Source organism: Nicotiana attenuata, chromosome 2, assembly GCF_001879085.1.
Source record: "Nicotiana attenuata strain UT chromosome 2, NIATTr2, whole genome shotgun sequence".
Classification (NCBI taxonomy): Eukaryota; Viridiplantae; Streptophyta; class Magnoliopsida; order Solanales; family Solanaceae; genus Nicotiana; species Nicotiana attenuata.
This window is the reverse complement of record NC_031990.1, coordinates 23,992,414-24,009,138: the sequence shown is the minus strand read 5'-3', so window position 1 is coordinate 24,009,138 and position 16,725 is coordinate 23,992,414. Positions and strand designations below refer to the sequence as shown.

General features: G+C 36.0%; 2 protein-coding genes across 6 annotated transcripts; one reads left to right on the top strand and one right to left on the bottom strand.

Moving 5' to 3' along the window:
* Positions 5,260–9,241, top strand: LOC109205509 (phosphoribosylamine--glycine ligase-like). The gene is made up of 4 exons (XM_019368226.1): positions 5,260–5,698; positions 6,249–6,622; positions 6,739–7,269; positions 8,365–9,241. The coding sequence occupies exons 1-4, from the start codon at positions 5,467–5,469 to the stop codon at positions 8,770–8,772; spliced, it is 1,545 nt and encodes a 514-aa protein (XP_019223771.1). The 5' UTR covers positions 5,260–5,466; the 3' UTR covers positions 8,773–9,241.
* Positions 11,918–16,518, bottom strand: LOC109205477 (vacuolar protein sorting-associated protein 28 homolog 2). 5 transcript variants are annotated; one of them, XM_019368213.1, is made up of 4 exons: positions 16,383–16,465; positions 15,383–15,813; positions 12,787–13,512; positions 11,918–12,295 (listed from the first exon to the last, which is right to left on the bottom strand). In XM_019368213.1, the coding sequence occupies exon 3, from the start codon at positions 13,427–13,429 to the stop codon at positions 12,800–12,802; it is 630 nt and encodes a 209-aa protein (XP_019223758.1). In that variant the 5' UTR covers positions 13,430–13,512; positions 15,383–15,813; positions 16,383–16,465; the 3' UTR covers positions 11,918–12,295; positions 12,787–12,799. The 5 variants fall into 5 exon arrangements, with proteins under 5 accessions (XP_019223758.1, XP_019223748.1, XP_019223744.1 ...); XM_019368203.1 differs by lacking the exon at positions 15,383–15,813 and having other exon boundaries at positions 11,918–12,343; positions 16,383–16,518; XM_019368199.1 differs by lacking the exon at positions 15,383–15,813 and having other exon boundaries at positions 16,383–16,518.

Below are 16,725 nucleotides of genomic sequence, written 5' to 3'. Positions count from 1 at the left end.
ATCTCATAAATAAATATAGGATCACTAGTATCAAAAGGCAAATGACCTCCAACATTAATGTAACCTTTCAAGGACAATATAGAAATGGTATATTGAGAATATTTCAATGATTCAAGCAAATAGATCACTTTGGTGGAAACTATTTATTAAGCATAACTCTCAATTCATGTATTATATTATTTTACATGTATAAGATTATTAAGAATTTTTAATGCCTTCAAATAAATAGACCACTTTGATAGAACTATTTATTTATCATAATTTCTTATTTAAGTAGTACCATATACATGTGAATAAGCCCATATACGATTGAATCGTTCAATATCATATTTGAGTTTAATTTCGTACTTCGTATACAAACAAAACACTAAACACAGACTTTAATACAATTGTTATATTGGACATGAACAGAACAATCTTTTGATAAGACAAAAAGAAAATTGGTCGCAAATTATATACCAAACAGATCAAAGTTGTAGCTTTCCATGTAAACTTGGCAAGATCTAATTTTTCATAAAAGGAATTTCTTATTCCAATATCACGTTCAATTCAATACAAATCATATGAGACAAAATTAAGTAAAGGAATCTTTCTATTCCTTTACAAAATAGGAATAGTTTAATTAACTAAGTCACTTAGGACTTCTGACCGCCGCCAACATCTCTTCATTATTAATCACAAGGCCACATATAAGAATCAGAATTTTTGACAAAGAATGGACTTTAACCCCTTCATGCCGTTAGCAACAACACAGAGATTAAATAATTTTTCAGTAAAAACAGCGTCGAACTATCATCTGAAACTTACAACAATTATTTTTCGTTTAACTCAAGATTAATTATTGATCTTAATCCTTAACTATGGTGGCTCTGATACCAACTGTAAGATAATTAAATCGCAGCCATAGCAGAGATTAAGACACAATTATACAGATATAAAATTATAATCTTGAGTTAGAGTCTAAGGAAGCGTACCGTTAAACACCATGGATTCAGCAGTCATAGCAAACGGCGATTAAGCCTGAGACCAACTTCCACGATCCACTAGCTACGCGCTCTCACAGCCCGAGGAACTTGACTGATGGGACGTCTACCGTTACCACGTATTAAAAGGCAGAATACGCTAGGGTTTTCTGATAGCTAGGGAAAGGGGGTTGACCTCTATTTATAAAGAAGGGATTTTTACCTAGCTATACTATATTAGAAACTTATTTACTAATATTCTCTATGTTTTGTAGTTTTTAATAAGTATCTAGGTTATTCTTACAAATTGTGTAGATTTCTCCTTAAAAGGCTCTCATCTCATTATTAGTGCCTTCAATTAAGGGATTCAATTATATCCTTTCCTTTTTCCCCTTTCCTCTTCTCTCTCTCTCTTTTATTTTTACATCAAAATCCCTTAATCTACTCCAATAATCTCCATCTTCTCTCTTCCCACCATTGGCGACAGCCTTATATTATTAAATCATCAATTGCATCGTTCTTTTGTTGGGAGACCGAACAACACTGAAAATGAAAAAATATTCAGGGATTGTATGATAACTGTATCATAATTGCATTTGAATTGTATCAGATATATCAATGCGTAAAACATAATTGTATCATACTTGTATCACAATTGTATCTAACTTGTAGATGATACATTAATATCCAAAATAATACCTGATACAATACTAATAAATTAATATATAATTATCATATATTTTGTGATATAAAATGTGAAATTCGTCATGAACTCACAACTACTCATTATTCAGATAGAAATTTGATACAATCCTGAAAGTATTCTTACACAATTCTGATACAATTATGATACAACTTAAAATCGATTCTAAACTTAAACTAATACAATATCGTATTATATTTGTATTAGCATTGTATCATATATTGTTTTAGGTACAAATTGCGATACAATTATGATACAATTCTAGATTATGATACAACTTTGATCTTCATCTTTTTCAAGTTTCAATTTAAAACATCCACCTAGAACCAACTCTAAACTTAAATTATGATACAATATTGTATTTTAATATTATTAGTATTGTATCAGAATTGACTTAGGTATTGACGTATCAAATACAACTCAGATACAATTATGATACATTTGTCATACAATCGTAATACAATTCCGAAACTTCTTCTCACTCGAGTTTTAATCAGAAATTCAACCTAAAACCAAATTTAAACTTAACAAATCTCCCTTAAATTGAGATATAAACTCTAAAAGATATTTTCAATTCAAGAAAACCGAATCCAAAAAAAGTCACAAATTTGTAAAATCTGAATATCTAATTCAAAGCTTCGAAGCTTTTTAATGGTATGTCAATGGCAGACCCCTACACCTACAATTTCAGAGATAATGTTGATGGTTTGTCAATAGTTGAAACTTTTTAATGGTTGTTGGTGGAATTGATTCGGAGAAATATATGATGCTACAATTTTAAAGAGATAATAGTTTGAATTGTATGAGGGAGAGTGAGAGAGAGAGATTGGTTGATTTGTATGAAAGAGAGGTGATGATTTTGGGTATTAGTGGGTTTTTTACGGTGGGTAAGTACAAAGACAGATGATGGTTTGTAATCCTTTGAAAAAGGAAGAGTATCTTAAATGTAGGGGGATTATGTGTAACTGATACCCAGTATTTAAGGTATGTTTCATTTCCTTCTTTTTATGATTTTGTATAAAACTAGTAAATATAGGTATATAAAGTAATTAATAAGAAACCTAAATAAAGGTAGTAAATAGGTTTCTATTATTGTATAACTAGGTAAAAATTCCTATAAAGAATGCCTACCCATCACAGGCCAATTGTTATTGGGCCTCACTTATTTAGGGGTGGGCATAATACCGGCCGAACCGTGAATTTTGATTTTTCGGTTTCGGTTTAATCGGTTTTTCGATCGGTGCACGGTTTTAAAATTATTAGTTTTCGGATTTTCGGTGCGATTTACGAGTTTTGTATTTCGGTTTCCGGTTAAACCGAACGCGAAATGTTTGTATTACCCATCTTATGATGATTTGATCTATTGATCTTAGGCTGAAGCCCAGATGCGAATACCCAATAGTAATACCTTTGAAGCCCACCCCACCCAATTTACCCAAAATGACCACATCCCCCGACCTTAAGTGAGATTGTTGCAGCTGAAGACGGGTTTTCGCTCAGAGAAGTGGCCACTTCTGAGGTACACCACTATCAACGTCTTCTGGTTTCTGATGGACTTCATTTATCAAGTGCACCGCCACTGTCGAACATTTCTATTAAACCAATTGGAGCACCAACAGAAAAAAATGTTTGTTGAAATTTCATACATCCAAGGAATTATTGGCTCTCTTTAAAAAGGTGGTAATCTCAATCTTTAAAAAGGCTCACCTCGATTAGGCACATACTGCCATTAACAATCAACAACTGAAGCTCGAAGTTGCTCAAAGAATAAGCACGGATGATGTCCTTAATACAAAACTCAGGCGCCAATGTTCTCAATCACAGTAAATACTTCACTGTTCCTACAACTGTTTGAAACCGAAAATATAAATCGGAAATAACCGAAAGTAACTTTGAAAAAATCGCACCGAACCGTAAATACTTTGGTTTGATTTGGTTATTAATATTACAAAACCGAAAATCGATAAACCGAACCGTACTTTTATAATAACTGACCGAACCGACCGGTGCCCACCCCTACATTTATCCACATACATAGTATTTAATATTAGGTCTTTTATTTAGGATTAATTATCTCCTATAGCAAATGTTGATACCTTATTTATTTTAAATAAATACTCTTTTAAAAAATTATATTCCATAGCTACCTTTTGATTTTTTATAGCCAAATATCTATTTATGGTCACCTCCTAACCTTAAGCCAAAAATAAGCTTTGTATTATTTTTCTCTCTCATATCCCCTCAAATTTCTCCTATCCACTACCCCATATCTATTCTCCCTCTCTCTCTATTCTTCCCGATCTCATATCCTCTCCTTCTTGAAATATCGCAACTGTGTTTTAAGATCTATACACTAAAAAAAAACACGAAATTAGTACGATTTTCGCTGGAAAGTTCAGATTCTTATCTAATAAGCAAATCGGAAGCAATTTGTCAATGATATATACGTTAACAAAATATTAGAAAGCAGAGTTGAGTTTGAGAGTGTAAATTTTGGAGAGTGAATTTCATGGGTGGTAATTTTGCTTTGTGCTCATTACCTCCATGGAAACTTCGATCACGTACGTTCTCCGATGCAACAACAGTTGGAATTAAAGGTGGCGCTGTATCGTCGGCAACCGAAGGCAACGGTGACGGCGAGCGAGGACTGGATACTGATGCTGCTTCAACGAGACGACATTAGGGTTGTTCTTGAACAAAGACGACGGAGTTGGGGGTTGAGCAACTTGAGTTTTCTATTAATATATTTCAATTTATCTCGTTGTATTTCATTGTATTCATTGTCTTTTTTTTCATTGTATTTCAATATATCTCGTTGTATTCTATGTATTTCATTGTATTCATTGTCTTTTTTTTTCATTGTATTTTCAACGTATCCCGCTGTATTCTATGTATTTTATTGTATTCACTGTCTCGCTCTATTCGATGAATGTATTCATATGTTTGTTTTTAATTAATATAATTTATGTATTCAGATGTATTGTATAATTTCTCTGAAGATTGCTATATTTTTGGGGTATTTTTTGGTTGAGAATCTTTTTTATATCTGAAAATATAAAATTTGTGTGTTATAATTGAGTTTCTTGAGTTATATTAGGAGTCTATTATGTTAATTGATTCACTTTCCGTTTAAAAATAATGTAATCCCCTGTGTTCACGCCGTGAATACAGTGGAATACAGTCGAATACAATAATCTGTCCAGCTGTAATCCCATGTTTCACGCCATGAATATACTCGAATACAAAAATCTATCTAGTTGTAATCCCATGTTTCACGCCTAGAAATGCTACTGTATGCATGAATACAGTAGCTTAAATACATCGAATACACTCTAAAAAATCTAAAAACATAGCTATAGGAAGTAATATAACAGTTACGCCAAAACTCCCCTACATGTATAAAGTTGTCGAGTTTTTATATTAGCTATTTTTGCCAACTTTTATTTCTTTCTCGTTCCCACAATTTCCAAAAAGAAAAAAAACTTTTTATTTATTACATTTTTATCATATGCATAATTTGTTAGACATAATCTAGAAAAAGGAATACTTAATTAAAATGCAGACTCAGAAATAGTTACTCCCTTATAAATATTTGGTTCTTGTAAACATTGCTGAAAGCCATTTGATTCGCCGATACTTTAGAAAAGCGGGCTTTTGTAAAGCAAATTTGCCTCTTTCTTAAACATCACTAACCTAAACCTTCCCCTTTTCCTCCTCCTCGTCCCCATTTTGAATTTTCCTGGAGCTTTTTTTTTGGTCAACTGATGTAAGGAGGTGAATTGGTAAAGGAAAAGAAGAAAAATGACCTGTATCTCTCTCAATATAGGAGCTACTGCTTTAAAGTTTGGAAGAAATTGCCAAAACCATTCAACGAGGTTGTTCTCAGCAAACCAACAGAGTTGTTTCAAATTCAGTTCCGCCAATTGGAATTGTTCCAATTTTCCAGTTCGTCCTACTTCTTGCCGTGGTTTTAATACTTACAAATCTTTCGCCACTGTTTTCAATAGCCTTTATGTGGATAATATCAACCCGGGTAATAACTACTACTCCACTTTAATCTTTCCAATGTGTTTGTAGGAAAAGGAAAAACTGTGAAATTGGGTTTTTGCTTTTTAATTTTTTCCACTGTTATCCCCTACAGTTACTTTGCTTCTCTTATTTGGTTCTTTCAGCTTTTGAAAGCTATTTTTGTACTTTGTTTTGGTTAAAATTTTAGCAATTATATGTATTGGGTATTTCAGATTTTCTATTATTCTGCTTATTCTAAGGTGATTCTATTATTTCTCACTAAATGGATATGTTAATGCGTGCTTCTTTTCCTAGGTTTTGATTTCCACTTCCCTTTATAGCACAAAAGGAATTTTGAGTTGTTATTCAATAGTTTGGAATTGCCATCATGCCATGTAATGCCAATAGATTCTTTCTTTTTTATGTTAAAGTATCAATACTTTTGGTTTTATTCTTTCCCTGGCACAAATTAGCTAACTAGCATAATTAGCACAATTGATATGGATATAGTGTAGACTGTAGAATCCGTTATAATTTTTGACATTATTATTGATTCATTCTATTTGATATTATAGACGAAAGGGTGGTTGTCTTGGTAATTGGAGGAGGAGGGAGAGAGCATGCACTCTGTCATACTCTGAGGCGATCCCCTTCTTGTGATGCTATTTTCTGTGCACCTGGTAATGCGGGAATTTCCAGCTCAGGAGATGCAACTTGCATAGATGACCTCGATGTTTTAGATAGTTCAGCTGTGATCGCTTTCTGTCGTAAATGGGGAGTTGGGCTGGTTGTTGTGGGACCAGAGGCTCCGCTTGTTGCAGGTCTTGCTAATGACCTTGTTAAAGAAGGAATTCCTACCTTTGGCCCCTCTTCAGAAGCAGCTGCTTTAGAAGGTTCTAAGAACTTCATGAAGAGCTTATGTGATAAATATCGAATTCCAACTGCAAAGGTCTGCGTCTTGTATTCAGTTATATTTACTTGTTTTTTTTCTCTTAATAAAACTCTTTGTTATGATACTTGGCTTTTCTAGTTGCTTGGTTCATTTCATGTCTTGGCTATCTGCAGTATCAAGCATTTACAGACCCATCCGCTGCAAAAGAGTACATCAAACAGGAAGGCGCCCCCATTGTTGTTAAAGCGGATGGATTGGCTGCCGGTAAAGGAGTTATTGTTGCCATGTCATTGGAGCAAGCATACGAGGCTGTTGATTCTATGCTTGTAGAAAATGTTTTTGGTTCTGCTGGTTCTCGTGTCATTGTAGAAGAATATCTGGAAGGAGAGGAAGCATCATTTTTTGCCTTGGTAGATGGTGAGCATGCCATACCTCTAGAATCTGCACAAGACCACAAACGAGTTGGGGATGGTGATACAGGACCAAATACTGGTGGGATGGGGGCATATTCACCTGCTCCTGTCTTGACAAAAGAACTGCAATCAGTAGTCATGGAGTCTATAATTCTTCCTACAGTGAAGGGAATGGCTGAAGAAGGCTGCAAGTTTGTTGGGGTTCTGTATGCAGGGCTCATGATAGAGAAGAAATCTGGTTTACCAAAGTTAATTGAGTACAACGTGCGCTTCGGAGATCCAGAATGCCAGGTTAGTTGGATTTACTTGCCACTTGCAATCAAACTTTCTGTTTGCGTTTTGAAATTTATGTTAGTACCATAGATCTTTGTTTGCTAAGTAGATGTAGAGTTAGTCTTTCAGCCAATGGAGTTTTTACTGTTGTGTCGTACAAGCGAAGAATTTTGTTAAATTGGTTCAAAATCATTTCTTTGCGTGGAATACTGATTGGTTTGGGGGGTGGACATTGGTGGTGTTGTTGCGGGATAAGCTGGTGCTTAGCTTCTGATTCCTGAACTTGAAAAATCTCATTTGTGATATGATTCGCAGATCTGTTGGCATTCTTATTCTGGATAAAAGGTTCCTATCGCCTACTTTCATGGTCCTCTTTCAATTTGTTGCAACAGTACTTTCAACCTATTCACAATAGAACACCTGTCCTATGGTGTTGAGTTCCATCACATTTTTATTGATGTGTGATAACTAAAATGCCATCTTTGACTACATATTTATTTACAAGACAATTTTAAATTATAGAATTAGCTTACTTTGGACCCTCATTTTCCTAGTTAATGGCATCTAGGGATGCAATTTGAGTGGTTGTATAGGGGTTCAAGTCAAGTGAACTTTGTTTCAACCCTTTTGGGTAATTAGCAACTCCAAAGAGTTACTGATATTTCTCATGTATGCTAGGATGCAAATCAAGTATTTCGTTTAAGATAGGTGATTGGAGACCCTCATTTGTTCCAAGTTGTGGGAATATCTCTCTAATGGATGTTTTGTGCTTACTTAGATTTGCCAATTTGGTCTATTAAATGGTTGAGTTAGTCAGTCTTTGGTGTTGTTTCCTATGCTTTGTGTATTTCATGAAAGCAGAATTGTAGGGAAGGGCAATTCTTGGTCACAGAAAGAGCAGAAGTTTGACGTGATCGTGATGTACTTTTCCTCTTTTATTATTTGTCTACCCTATTCAACTATAGCTGGCAAATTTTTCTGGTTACTTCTTCGGAGGTTTTACATGGAACATGATTCGAAGCATGTAAGGGAAATAGGAGTGGGATCTGATTCTGCTTAATGTAAATACCCTGTCCCATGATGTAGTTTTAAACTCTTTTCCTACGTTTTCAGGTGTTGATGGTCCGGTTAGAGTCTGATTTGGTCAAAGTTCTGCTGGCAGCTTGTCATGGGGAGCTACGTGGGGTGTCTTTGGACTGGTCCCCTGGGTCAGCCATGGTGGTTGTAATGGCAAGTAAAGGCTATCCCGGCAGCTACCAGAAAGGAACGATCATTCGTAAACTTGAGGAAGCAGAGCAGGTTTCTCCGTCAGTCAAAGTATTCCACGCTGGGACTGCTTTTGATGCGGATGGAAATTTCATAGCTACTGGGGGACGTGTCCTTGGAGTCACAGCGACAGGGGAGGATCTTGAAAAGGCCCGGGATAGAGCCTACCAAGCCGTTGAACAAATTAGCTGGCCTGGAGGTTTTTATAGACGAGATATTGGTTGGAGAGCACTACCTCATAAACAATATTCTTAGGGATGAACTCCTACAATTGTACGTTACATATGGAGGGAGCATAATAACATTTTTGGAGTGTGATATGGATATCAGCTTGTTGATCGTATCAGACAACTCATCTGGTGTGGTGTTTGATGTGACTGAAGTATGATAATGGAGGCATCCAATGTTAGACGAAATGAAAGGATCCGGGAATAGATAGAAAGCCTTGAATTAAGAATAGAACACTTCAACCATAAGAAGTGTTTTTGTGCTTATAATGGGCCTCATTGTTTCTGGTTAAAAGGCTCCATAATCATGATTGTATAATAAGTGTTTATTTTTTCCCTGGAATGAGTATGACTAGCTGCAATGTGCTATATGCACGTCTGATTTTGTAACTTATTAATTTATTTGGGTCACTGTACTTGGGTAAATCCAGACACGCATCAGCTGAAGCTTTTGTGATTTTGGAAGTGCAAAAGTTTTGGTAATTTCTCTCTGCAAAGACCACTTTGTATTTAGGAGTCATGCACTTGATCCAGTTCTCGGACTTAATACTTTGACCACTGGTTAGGTGAAAGGTGAACCCAGTGTGTCATATATCTGGTCGAGATATTATCGTGCCACTGAACTCATATTTGGTGCCACTGAATATACACAACAGCTATTGATATTTTGGTTTTACAGGTTTGTGTGATGGCTGAGTTACTTCCTGCCTTCCTGGACAGGTAACCATGTCTTAATGTTTTTGTGCTATTTTTGGTCATATGTCGTCTTACTTGTTCTAGAACTCTTCTAACGAATCGGTTCGGTGGACAGCCATTGTTTCCTGGACAGAGTGGGGTTGACCAATTAGCAGAAATTATAAAGGTGAATTTTAGAAACTTTTTTGTTCTTGATATTATCTTCTCAAAAGATGTACTAGGTGATGTTCTTTCCTTTACAATTCAGTTGGACCTTTTTTGCCTCAGTAAATAAGGGAGCATGTTAATACAATATGGCTTTAAGTTCCCCAATTTCTGCACAGTATGATCATAGACTTATAATGCATATGTGATATTGGTATATAATGTGTATACCAAAAATATCCACTTCTCTTAAGGCAATAAATAAGAAGAAGCAAAGATCTCGTACTCTGCATGTACTGAAGTTTGTACGACTTGCACTCATTTGCTTTGTTCTATAAGTATTAGATATCGTTTGCTTCTATACTAGATATCTTTCCTCGAGTCTATTAAGTCTCATTCTTCCACTTTTGAAATGCCTAGCTAGTTTTAGGGTTTTTTTTGTTGACGAACACATTAATTCATGTCCGTTCATGCACGTAAGAGTTTCTGTTTCCCCTGGAAGAGAGTGGTTGAAACTAATTTGCAGTGCTTATTAATCAAATTAATCCGATTCATTAATTTTCTAAGGTGACATGTGGCAGAAATATAAAGCACAACTAGGGGAAACGGAGAGGATTAGGACCGGAGGGGAGCCGGCTCCGAACTGTTGGTACTCGCCAGGGATTCTTAAGCAATTAATCCCATTAACGAAGCCATTGACGATTAAACAAAGATGAAAGACATAAACAACCCCTTTAAGTTGTCCACAATAATCAGATGAACACTTTAACTTGGCATATGACCAGACAGTCACTTCTATTTGAAAGAACTGTATCTCTTCAACCCCTTATGCTGACATGGCAAAATTTGTGTGTTGCACTCAGATCTGAGCGCGTGAAGTTCTTTAAAATTAGGTTTATTTTTTTATTTCCTCCTTAAAATCAATATGGACCCCACCTAATTCTTACACCACTTTCATCACCACCACAACCACTGTCAACCACTAAACAAACCTAAAATAAATTTCCACTGTTACACCACCACAAAACTACTATCACTTCTGCATCTCCCTTTGACTCCAAATCTGAAAAACCAAAAAGACTCATCTAAAACCTTCCAATTTCACCACAATTAGATCTGACAATTAGTTCTTCACTGATAAAAATATATCAATCAAATGGGTTAAGACGATTCTTGATTTGGTTTTATAAAAAAAAGGGGTGAAGTGGGCTTAGGCGGCCGATTGTGGAAAGGTTTATACAAACAAATAATTGGGGTGGGGCTTCAAAGAGAATAAACCATAAGACCACTGCACAAAGAAAAAAAAAAAAAAAAAGAACCAAACCAATGGAAGAGCAGTAATGAGATTAAGGAAGAATAGTAACGAAAGCAAAGCAAAAGGGATTTTTAATATAGCAAAGAAGTGATTGCACCCACAAGAGAGAGGGGAATGATTGGGAAGGAGAAATTGAACTTTTGAGAGAAATTATTGTTAAAGGTAAGAGCTTTTGTGGTATTTTTGGTTGTGTTACGGTGATGGAAAGAAGCTGCAGCGTTTATGGTGTTAAAGGAAGAAGAAATACAACTATTTTTATTTTTATTTTTGGCTGGGAGGGAGGAAGGAAAGTCTTTTTCTTCTTCTTTTTTTAATTAAAGAATTAAAGTATTTTTTTAATATAAACTATAATTTATTTTAGAAATACACATGTCATTTGATAATTTGTCATGCTATGTCATCCGTGAGTGTAACTCACACATGAGGCTTGTTGAACTCGGGTATTCATAAGACACACATGTGTCAAATAGAAGTGTCTGTCTGGTCACATGCCAAGTTAAGGCGTTCATCTGATTGTTGTGGACAACTTAAAGAGGCTGATTATGTATTTCGCCTTAAACAAACAATAAGCAACTCCATGAAAATCTAAATAGAGCTAAAGCAAGTATGTTTGAAGATGCAGGTTAGAATAACTAGGAATGACATAGAGCTTGCGGAGCTTTTTACCATCACGGACGAAAAGGCCTTTGAAATTGAATTACCTTTAACGAACGCAGTAATAAGTACTAGCTAAATATGGTCTTGAAATTTGAAAATAAAACTGTGCTTCAGTATTCAACTTGAAGCCGGGGATGGATGTACATATATACGGTAGCAGGGAGTGAAAACTACAGATGGTATATTAATATACCCTGTTGAAAACAATAGGCAAGGTTTTCTCTTTCAAAATCTCAAGTGAAACAAACTTTTTTCTGAGAGCGCAAGCGTAGGTGTACTTGAAGAGATTTGTACTCGTAATCACGGAAAGGTATTGTAAACATGCTGTCAAAGAGATCTGTTGCAAGTGAAGAATGCATAGAGAACCTCTATGATGCAGTGGAGTGAGATAAGTTCTTTATCAAAGAAAAAGAACTGAGCCAAAGACGGTACCTGAGAACATAACAAGTGAAGGATCCAACACAGCTAAAATAACCCCGAACCTAAACCATGAGCTAAAAGTAGCAGATGAAGGGAACAAAGAGAAACCCAGGGATGTACTATACACATGCTAATTAACAGATAAATGACTTTCCAGATTCTGATATCCAAACCCATCAAAGCTTACAGTTCTAAGAAGCTGAAACAGATATCTCGTCATGATATACAGACAACTAACGAGGGTGCCTTGAATATGCTGCTACAAAACTTGCTTGATCAGCTAACGAGGGTAAAAACACTGCACAGAAGATGACTCAACCTGAAGCACCAGATCATTCAATTTAGCCATTTCCCAGAGGCCAGAACACTGTATTTAAGAACATTAGCAAAACAATGACCCTATCATCATGAATCCTGACACTCCCTTAAAGCCAAGTCTGAAATATGAGCGAAGCCAAAGATACCACATAACAAATGTAATATTACTTCATAAGTTAATGCCATGGATGCTTAATTTAACATAAAAAAAATTAGCACTTCAGTTGAAAAAACTATATCAGACGCTCAATTCTTTCCTAGTAATATATTAATGTTACAAAAGAAAAGCACGCAAACCAAGTAAAAATGTTGTCTGGGATGAGTTCATGTTGAATAAAATGGAACCACCAGACACAGCCCCGCAAATTACATGACTCTTTTCCGAATCCTCAAAATGATCAACCAGCAGTTCAACCAAATAAAGCATCATATGTAGTATAAACTTGATAAAAAAACAAGAATTCAGCCACATCATATGTACAAACATATCACCTGAAATAAGCAATTAAGTTCCAGCAGTGGGCAGTGCTGCCATGAAAGAATTGTATGATGATTCAAGATCGAAGTGGAGTTGACGAGCCTGCTGTTCTGTCAACTCATCTGCAGCTCCCATTTTTGATAGCCTTGAGAGCCACTCCCTCATCTTTGTCTTCCCCTCAAAATCAGCTGGCAGAATTGAAAGTTTATTAAGGGAAGATGATAGATCCGATAATAGGGGATGGACCTGGTCAACAGCAACCATATTCAGCTTCAAAGAGTCCATAGCAGTGATGAAGTTCTGCACACATTCAGCCACAACAGCAGCTGAGGTCGTAGCTGACATTGCAGCGGCGGCTCTGTGCTCCACAGTAGCGGGCACCCCAGAGGTCACAAGACGGTTTAGGGCTGCAGGGCAATCCATTTTGTAGGTGTCATGAAATCTCTCAATGCTAGGTACAGTATCTTTCAAAGTGGAAGATAAGGTCTTGAAATGAGCAATCAATTTCTGGCATTCAGTTTCGTATTCTGCAGGTGAGATGATGTCACGAACATAAGCCTTCTCGAGCTTTTCGGTTGCCTTTATTATAGCAAAGAGCTCGGCGAAGTTGTCATACATTTCTCTTTCCCGCTTATCATTCCATAGCTTAACCTCCATTAGAGTTGGGGAGACTATTTTGACCTTTGTCAAAAGGGTTGGAGAAGAGGATGGGACACGCGCAAAGATGCTACTCTTTGTCACTGCAGGAACATCATGCGCAAATGTTACAATTTGTCAATATAAAACTAACAAATCTTTAAATTACACTGACCAGGCTTATAGACTCTACCTTCGTACAGATATTTGGAAATATAAATTTCCACATGGAGCTAGTGCATAACCATATCATTTAATTGAAAAGTGCACAAAGTTCAAAGAACAGCAACATAAAGAATTTCCCTTTAAATGCCAAAGCTAAAAAAAATTATCAGTTTTTAAAAGCTAAATGAACAAAGATCACCATTGAGAGGTGAAATTCACCAGGTCAACAGACATCCTAGACAATATATTTAGGATCTCAATATTCTGAAACGGAGACAAATAATGTTGTCATCCCAGAAATGGGTGGTTGACAGCAATCTCCCAAGCAATAGATATTACATAATTTTTTGAAACAGAAAGTCCACAAAAGATATTACATATTTCTCCTATACTTTCTAGTCCCAAAGTTCTCTTAAGTTTTCTTTTTTAATCTAAAAAGTTATGGATCAAGAATCAATCATAACTGATCAGAAAAATTAACTTAAGTTTGATTAAAAATGCAGAAAGTGAAAATAGGGGAGTTAAAACGACATGAATTTATCTCTATTGATGAGAAAGGGAAGAAATTTATTTCTACTGATGACAACGAGAAGAACGAGAGAATGGTAAGAGAAAAAAGACTAAGAAATAGAGAGAAAGAAGAATAGGAGAGAAGACAGAAAAGATAAGATTGAAAAGAGAGGAGAGTAAGAAGGGGGAAGGGAGGCAGAAGAAGGGGATAGATACAGATAAACTGTAATATCAAATTCGTTTCAGCCAAATAAAATACACAGGGGTGGGGTTGGAGGGTAGCACATATGGTGCGAGCCCCTCATCCTTCACCCTTCTCCTCTCCCCTCTCTCCTTTCCCCTCCCTCTAATAGTAATAGAGAAAGGGAAAAAAAATACACAAGGGTGGGGTTGGAGGGTAGCTCACATGGTGTGAGCCCCTCATCCTTCAACATGTGGAGAGGAGTCGAACCCCGCCTATGTAATATTTCCCTCCCACTCCCCCTCACAGTAATAAAGCAAAAAAGAAAAATAGAAGGGCCTTGTATATCGTACGGAGTCCTGAATAAGTCGAATCTCTTGAGATAAATGGAACTCTATCTCTAATTGATGATAAGAATTTCTAGAATTTCTCCAACAAATATTAATCATTTACTTTCATCATTACATAGCTGTTAGCTTATGCTTAGCTATTTTAAGATTAACTGTAGCCTTTATCATTGTGTTCTCTGAATTGTTTTGATTTTAGTCTAGTCTTCTGATGAAATTGATGTGATAACTTTCTTCTTATTACACTTCCGAGATAAGTTTTAAGTGTATTGGGAATTCTAACTTACCCAAAGTTCCTTGCACAATAAATAGAACCTTTTGCCACTATGCTTGATGTGAATTGATCTCTCTCTCTCTCTCTATTATTATTATTCTCTTCACTCTCTCTCTCTCTCTCAATTACTCTCTCTTTCTCTCCTTCTTCCCCTTTACTACCCCCCCCCCCCTTCCTTTAAGGTGCATCACCTAGCTTTAGCCAGGTTACCCCAGAATATAGCTTCTAAAGGCACATATGTTTTCAGAAGTTGGACTGACCCTAACTGTTGACACCATCAACAGAAAAAGAATTCTATTAATCAATGCAGAGAGAAGGAAAACAGAGAGAAAAAATTGAATAAACCAAACAATGTAATCAAATGGTGTGAAAGGAATGGGAAACCTAACCACGAAGCCAATACATACGATGTCAAGAACCAAATGCAAGTAAAAAGACGCACATACAAAAAGACATGGATAAATGCTATTATAAATTGAGATCAACTTAATGCACACCTTACTCCACTACTTGGGGCCAGCTACATGAGTCTACTTCTCTTTTCAGCTCTATTTTCTCCTCGTTTTCCACCATTCTTTCCATGAACATGGTAAAACACCTTGATCAATTTTCGCACAATTGAATCTCCTACCTATACTCAATGTGGAATTTTTAGCGAAGGGAGAAAGTTGACTTTGAGAAAGAAGGTGCTTCTTGTCGCTTTATTAGTAAGTAAGCTTGTTTTATATCTCCTCAATAAAGGCAAAAGATCACTCCTACAAGCAAGCTTTCTCTTATATACGATACCTCACCACATAATTATATTTCCTTCCTGCTTAAGGCACTAGTTCGGATGGAAACCCTGATCATTTAATCCTTTCTTGCTTCGTTTTGTCCTTTCTTTTCCGCATATCTCATAAGCTTGTTGCATCTGATTTTGCCTAAAGTTCTTCAAGGAGAAACACTAGGTGAGCTAATAAAAAGGTTTTGCAACAATAAAAATCCGAGCTTTCAATTGAGAAAAGAGTTAAAAGGAGGGGGAAAAGAAAAAGAAAAAGAAAAAGAAAAAAAAAGAGCAAACAGAAGGGAACTCAATAAACCCCTTCTTAACAGATTACATTAATAAAAAAACTTAACTCCACCAAAGAGAAAGATTGTACATAGTACATAGACGTTAACAACATTGTACATCCATAAATATGATCAATATGTATAGCTCAAAACACACACTATGAACAAACAACCCTAAAGATGTGGATCTAACCCTCTGCAGCTGGTTCAACCGCATCCACTGCTCTTTGAATGTAATGGAGTAGTAAAAAAAATAAATTGCATAAAAGAAGGAGGGAAGAAGTACCCTGAAAAAACAAAATTTGAAGACCCAATTCAAGAAAACGCAAGTAGACGGAACGAAATAATACATGCTTAGATCATCGATCAATCAATCAAAAAAATTACCAATCTGTAGAGATGTACAAAGAAAAAAAAAAGGAGAGAGGGGATGGAGAAAGAGCTTACGGTAAAGAAGAAGGTGAAAGACGCACGCGGCTCTGAATAATGGGAAATTGAGTGTTGCAGCAGGTAATCTATCAACAAAGAATAAGAGAGAGAAATTGAGGTCTGTACTCTTTGCTTGCGACATACACAGGTTGCGTCCACAGTTTTTACCCATTATTTTCTTTTCTTCTTTTTTTTTCCTTCATATTGTTAGGGTAATTTCAACAACAACAACAACAACAACCCAATAAAATCCCACAAGGGTTTGAGGAGGGTAATGTGTACGCAGACCTTACCCCTATCCAAAGGGATAGAGAGGCTGTTTCCGAAAGACCTTCGGCTCAAGATAATAAAAAGAAGACAA